Source organism: Henckelia pumila, chromosome 2 (genome assembly GCF_033568475.1).
Source record: "Henckelia pumila isolate YLH828 chromosome 2, ASM3356847v2, whole genome shotgun sequence".
Classification (NCBI taxonomy): Eukaryota; Viridiplantae; Streptophyta; class Magnoliopsida; order Lamiales; family Gesneriaceae; genus Henckelia; species Henckelia pumila.
This window is the reverse complement of record NC_133121.1, coordinates 5,983,476-5,990,324: the sequence shown is the minus strand read 5'-3', so window position 1 is coordinate 5,990,324 and position 6,849 is coordinate 5,983,476. Positions and strand designations below refer to the sequence as shown.

Sequence of the window (6,849 nt, the reverse complement as noted above, 5' to 3'; positions counted from 1 at the left end):
ATGTTACTCCTCTAAGGGGCGAGGCCAAAGGGGAACGGTTACTATAACCCACCGCATCAGGGTCATATCAAATCAAATAATCGGAAATTCCTTAACTATTTCTAACTCGACTCTCAACACTGCATCTCAAATATTTTCAAATAACTCTAACATGCTTCAAATAATATCACTTATAGCCAACAAATATCATATCAAGTGAAACGATTATACGTATAATGCCGATCGAATTTTCAAAAGTATAAGTAATTTATTTTATAAAGCTTAACTCGGACAAAAAAATGAATATAAGTGTAGAAACTTATATCACACAAAAAGAAAGGTAAAAGTCCACTTACAGTATTCTAATTTCAAGAAATCGTGTTTTGGAGCTTGAACCTTAGAACAAGCTAAGTTGCTCGGTCTTTTTCACAGAGAAAGACAACTTCTTGATCGAGTTTCGGCGCTGCTCCTAGACTAAACTCGAACAGATTTTTGTCTTTGGTTGATGTGTATGATAACTCGAAACTTGGACAGAAAGTCTACTCGAATTTGAATATGAAATCTGCTTGAACTGTGGACAAGAACTCAGCTCGAACTTTGGATAGAACCTGCTCGACTTTGGACAGAAAGTTTACTTCGAAACGATGCCGAATTTTCCGAATTTTTCGGCAGCTTTGAAGATCGACACCGAGCAGAGTTTCTGAGCTTTGAATGGTTGCTGTGTGCTTCGAATTTAGGCAGAAACAAAGCTGGTTAAGCTTTTTATATTTGAACAGGAGATGGCTTCAAGATTATGCTGAACTCTTTCACTTTCACCAGCTTATACTCAACCCAAAAATGGCAGCAAACTGGAGCAAAAAAATTTGAAAACAGTAAGCTTGGTCACTCGATTTTTTTTGGTGCTCATAATTGTGTGGTTTTCCTTCAGCAGTAATTCCCATTATCAGCCATTACTCCTCTTCATTTTGGTTGTTACAAATTCTTGATTGTTACAACTCTTGGCTTTCATCCTTGAATTTGAAAAATCTATTCTTAATTCTATCGATTATGACTTTTTGTTTTTGATGAAAATTTGATTTCTCACATACCCAATACAAATGATCACTTTCTATATTTGGATTTTTTTTTACAAATGTATAAAATATTCATCTCATCTAATTTATAATGTGCCATATTAGTGTTTAATATTAAATTATAATTTTTAAAAATATATAATAATTATGTATATGTTGTATATTACGAGAAAGAAAAAAGCACACCGACCTAAATATTTTATAAAAATAAAAAATTATTTTTAAATAAAAACAAGATATTATTTAATTTTAATATGCATACACATATCACGTGTCAAAAGTCATTGATATAATTATAAACCTAATGATGCTCTGCATACATTGCATGCTTATGCAATCAATTTTTATGTGTAATATTTTTTAGCAGATGCAATTTGGATTTTGACATTATTATTATTTTTTTGTATTTTTATTATAATCCCTTGTTTTGTGGGTGCTCTCACATAGATTTACAAAGATTGAGAGATTTACAAAGAAATATGACAAAAAAAGAAACGAAGAAAACAAATAATAAAAAAAATAAAAAAAAATAAACAACTTAATATTGCAACACGATTTCACCGATAGTGATAGAAGACTGTCAAAATCGTGCCTTGAATAAGGAAAAGTCTCGAGTAAAGAAACAAACCCTAAAGAAGCTCAAGAGTAGCAAATATCGCATCAGCAAACATGGCTTCGCCAGAGCATGTTCCGGGTAAAAATCTGCTTTCGTATCTCCCTCTTCTCCTACATTGTTTTTTTTCTTTTTTTTTCAACAATTGGGTTCTAAATTTCAATTTTGGTGGGGTTTTTTTAATGGTTTTTTTATGTTGCTTACGTTTTGGCAATGGAAAATCGGCCTCAATTTGTTTGAGCTTGGTTTTCTTTTATCTTTGGTTGTTTTGGATGAATGAGATTTGGGTGGCTTCGTTGTGTCAATTTTGAGTTTAGTTGCAGCAGCTCTATCTTTAGTTTGTTTGGAGTTTTATATTTATTCGAGCAAAGCCCAGTCTCGAGCAGCCATGGTCGATTTTTCATCTTTCAGTTCGTTATTCAAATTTCAAGGTATATATATATATATATAGAATTTACCTTGAATTGGTCACATGGGTTTATTACTGATCCTGTTTTGTGTTTTTAATACTGATTTCTCTGTACTCATAACTCACCACATTATCAGAGCAAATGCCAAGCATTTATTATTTTTTCGTTGTTGAATTTGAGTGCTCGAGATTGCACGTTTGTTTTTATTGTAAAACACGCTAAAACTGCTTGAACTTTTGAAACAAGTTTTATTTTGTTTTTGCTCTGTAAACATGAAACATTTTCATTCTTCCAATGCTTTATGTTTTGTTACTTCTTGCTACATTTGTGTTTTCGTATGCTCTTTTAGTTCTTTGAGCTCTGGTGAAGGTGTCAACTTTTTGATAGATTTTAATATTTGTTGTATGTTGTTACATGAAAGTTTGTTCTCAAGTACAAGATCACATCTTCTTGCCCATGACTATTGTCAGTGGATATTTGAAGTTTGAACTTGTGGTAATGTTTTACATGATTGACTCGGAAATAGTAATTAATTTTTATGAGAGAATGTGCCATGTTATTCCAAACAGTTATGGAAAAAGGCCTATCTTGTTGATCTGCTCGAGATATAATTCTTGGACAATATTGAATGTTTGCCCGTGTTGGACGGTCATTTTGTTTTTAAACCTGGAATAGTGTGAAGTATCTTGTTGGATTGATGTTACTTGATAAACTGAAATTCTGAATAATGTTCATATTTGGTTTGGTTCCCATTAGTTTTCCCTGAAAATCTGCTCAATTTTAATTTTCCGAAAACCGTGGGTAACTGAATTGGTTTACACCTAGCACTTTAGATTAAATCTAGGTAGGATTTAACTTGTGTTAATCAGCTTGTTTTTTGGTTATTAAATTTCAATCTATATCGCTCATGTAAGCTTTGGTATTCTAACTCAAACTGAAAAAAATTTCTGCAAATTTTCGTGCCTTTTTTTTACAGGTTTAGGCAAGTCATGTAACTGAATAATATCTATTTCTTGGAATATTATGCCTATTTTTGTATCTTTTTTAATATCTAAAACCAGTGCCTATAAAACATTTATGTGCATCATTGCATGCGCAAAGTTACTGATTTCGAATGCAGTACATACAGTAATAGAGTTTTGTCATACTGATTGTGCCCTGTTATGTAGGCATCGCTACCGAAAAGATTCGGCTACAAGACTATTTGCAAAGAGCTTGTGGACAATACCCCATTTATCAAACTATTTTTGAAGGACCTCCACATGCGCGCCAGTTTAAATCCCAAGTGTTTGTTGATGGTATATGGTATGCATCACCAAATGCATTTTCTATTAGAAAAGTGGCAGAAAATGATGCTGCCAAGCATGCATTCATTGGCTTTCGAGAGAAATTGAAGGCTGAGGGACGTTCTCTTATACTTGAGGTTTATTTCAGAATTCTTTTGTTCAACAGTTTTAATAACCTTTGTTTTACTATGGTGTATGTTTGATGTCATTGAGGTAAAACTTATTTATTTTTTTCCGGGTTTGACGTGTCATTAATTCGTATGGCTTGATACTTGCTGATTTGTAGAGGTTCACTCATTGTAGAGCGCTGTTTGTTCAGGATATACACTTTTGCAAGGCTATTATTAACGAGTATGCTGTGAAGATGAATATGATGGCTCCAACTTATGTTACAAATGAGTCAAAGGAACATGCACGCATATTTGTGTCCTCATTACAATTAAATGGAGTTACATTCACTGGAGATGCTGCTACAACTAAGAAAGCGGCTGAGCAATTTGCGGCACGATCAGCCATTCTAATAAATTTAGGTTTTTTTTTTTCTTTGAATCATTTCAGTAAACTTAGATATTGTTGCCACATCAAAGCTTGTGTGTTGATTTATTTCTAAATTATGTCACTGACAAGATAAGCTTTTCACAGTCTCTGAGGCTGGTACTACTATGTCTGAGATACTCAAGTCAAAAGTCAAGTACTTTAAGGCATTAACACTAGCGAAGGATTCATCCAGCATCCAGGCATCTACTATTATGGGTTCATCCAGCATCCAGGCATCCCCTGTCATGGGTTCATCCAGCATCCAGGCATCCCCTGTTATGGATTCATCCAGCATCCAGGCATCTACTGTTTTGAGTTCATCCAGCATCCAGGCAGCTCCTGTTATGGAATCACCCAACGTCCTTATGTGCATTGTTAATAAGGATTCATCCAGCGTCCCGGCATGCATGGTAAAGGGTTCGTCCATCATGCCGGCATGCATCGCTAAGGATTCATCCAGCATCCAGGCGTCTACTGTTATGGATTCATCCAGCATCCAGGCAGCCCCTGTTATGGAATCACCCTGTGTCCCTGTGTGCATTGTTAATAAGAATTCGTCCAACATCCCACAATGCATGGTTAAGGGTTCGTCAATCATGCCGGCATGCATCGTTAAGGATTCATCCAGCATCCAGGCATCTACTGTTATGAATTCATCCAGCATCCAGGCAGCCCCTGTTATGGAATCACCGAACGTCCCTGTGTGCATTGTTAATAAGGATTCATCCAACATCCCAGCATTCATGGTTGAGGGTTCCTCCACCACGCCGGCGTGCATCGCTGAGGATTCATCCACCACACCGGCATGCATCGCTAAGGCGTCATCAAGTATCCCAGCATGCATTGATAAGAATCCAGTGAGTGTGCAGGCATGCATTGTAAAGGATTCACCCAATATCCATTTAGGCCCTGTCGCTAGTGAAGTTGCACCATTGGACAGTTCACTTGTCTCCTTCACTTCAACTAAAGAAGTTGATGTTGGTGTACGTGCTATTAAAGATACTTTGGCTACAATTCGACAGCCTAGCTTTGCTCCATTCCCTTCTATTCAATTGGCACATTCAGAATCAGCCTCAGGACAACCTTCTCATTCTGAAACAAGACATCAGTCCCTCCATGTGTTCAAAAAGCCAAAATTAATTTCTTCGGTAGAGGCTGTTACTCCTCCAATTGTATTCGTACCTCCAACTATAGAGCAAGCTTCAGAGAGTCCTCCAGTGTGCTCCACGTCTGGGAAAAAGCGTCGTAAAAACAAAAAGGCCAGAAAAAATCTGCTTCATCAGTCTCCGTAAGTAACGTTGTGGCACCAAATAAATTCAAATTTTGGAAACAGAAGCTACAAGTTCCTCTTTTGTTGGATTTGCTTCTTCTCTAGGTGCTATAAATTATAATACAGAGCTCTGTCTATTATACTTGATATCAGTGTTTTAGGTTTTTAGGTGATTGTAAGAATCAAATTTTTAACGCGTGATCTTTCTTAGACATCAGTGTTTTAGATTTTTAGGTGATTGCAAGCATCAAATTTTAACACGTAATTATTCTTCAAGTAAACCTTGTATTATGCTCATAAATAAGATGACCTACTCTTTGACTACATCATGATCCAACCTTCAGTTACTTTTATGTTGTTGCTATTCAGATTTTTTGTTGGGATTTTGGTGAAACAGATACAATTTTCATGGAGGGTTGAGCTAGTTCACCTTTGTTTGAGTTGAAACGGTACATTCCCCTTAAGGAGGCACTTACACAGTTATAGTTGGAGCATCAAATTGTTGTTTCTATGACAATGCAATTGTGCGTCTTTTATTTGTGAGATGCATCGACTAAATCTTTTCCTCATATCCTTGTTCGTTATATCAACAAATGCAGGTCAACGATGATCATGGTGCCTCAAAATCAAGTCAGTGCTTTTCCAGTGACCACCCAGCAAAGCAGTCGTTCTGTATCTCTGCAAGGTGAATCTTTGTATGCTGTTATTTAAATTCAACCATAAGCTATGAGACCAATTAGGGGATGTTGGTTCTTAACTTTTTGTCTATGATAAGTAGAAGTGTACGTTTCAAGATCCCATTTCGGTAGAGGAAAATTATATTTTGAAATCAATTTCTTGCGATAAGTTTTACCTATTTTTAAGTTCAAGAGTGAGAACTTGTTTTGCTGGTGGGTCTTGATTCTGCATTGAAATATTTTGCTCCATTCGGATACTCACTATTTTGCTCAAAATGCAGGTTTTGTTGCCTGAATCCAAGCTCTCTGGGTAGCACCGTGGTAGGAATCTGTCTGTATTTCTGGTTGGTGTTCGAGCAATTCGGCTGGCTTCAATCAGTGTAGTAGGTACTCGTGTACGCTTCCATCGTCGTGTGTATGTGAATGATTCTAACTGATGTAGGAATTTTATGTCCCCTCCCCTCTCTTTTGTGACTACTATTCTGGCTATGGGGATGAATATGACTCGGTTATGATATAATTGGAACTGCCTTTGAGAAAGTAAAGATGAAATGTGGAGCTGGTTGTTCTTTAACTGAATGACCTTATTTTGAGCATATTCTTTCGAAAAGTTTAGGATATGTGTAATGTGTTTGTATGTATTTAGGGTTTTCAAGTAACATTTTGAATGCGTGTTTTGAAATTGATTATGAAATGTCAAATGATGATTGCGGTAGAATATGAAAGTAAAGATGAAACTGTTTGGAAAATAGTTCGTCAATATAATAAGTATATTTATGTTTTCGGGAAATAAAAATAATTTGGATTAGGATAAAATATTTGATGAAATGTGAAATATTATGTGTAGTGGCCAAGTATGGACTCATTTTGTGCATGTGTAATCGATTTTTCCTTTCAAATAAGTATTCTCGTTATAAAAAAAAAATTGAAATTAAAATTTAAAAAGTAAATAAAATTTTAAATGTTCCGATTTTAACAAGTTTTTTAGATATGATTTACATTAA

The 6,849-nt window shown here is 35.4% G+C and overlaps 1 protein-coding gene across 1 annotated transcript; it reads left to right on the top strand.

Annotated features, from left to right (window-relative positions):
* Positions 1–1,633: 1,633 nt before the first annotated feature.
* Positions 1,634–6,537, top strand: LOC140882535 (uncharacterized). Its single transcript, XM_073288595.1, has 6 exons — positions 1,634–1,746; positions 3,245–3,498; positions 3,681–3,891; positions 4,004–5,186; positions 5,768–5,853; positions 6,127–6,537. Exons 1-6 carry the CDS (start codon positions 1,722–1,724, stop codon positions 6,138–6,140), a joined length of 1,773 nt encoding a protein of 590 aa, XP_073144696.1. The 5' UTR covers positions 1,634–1,721; the 3' UTR covers positions 6,141–6,537.
* Positions 6,538–6,849: the final 312 nt, after the last annotated feature.

Coding starts and splice junctions, on each gene's coding strand:
- LOC140882535 (XM_073288595.1), top strand. CDS start 1,722: ATGGCTTCGCCAGAGCATGTTCCGG. Junction 3,499..3,680: donor GACGTTCTCTTATACTTGAG/GTTTATTTCAGA, acceptor CTGTTTGTTCAG/GATATACACTTTTGCAAGGC. Junction 5,187..5,767: donor AATCTGCTTCATCAGTCTCC/GTAAGTAACGTT, acceptor CAACAAATGCAG/GTCAACGATGATCATGGTGC.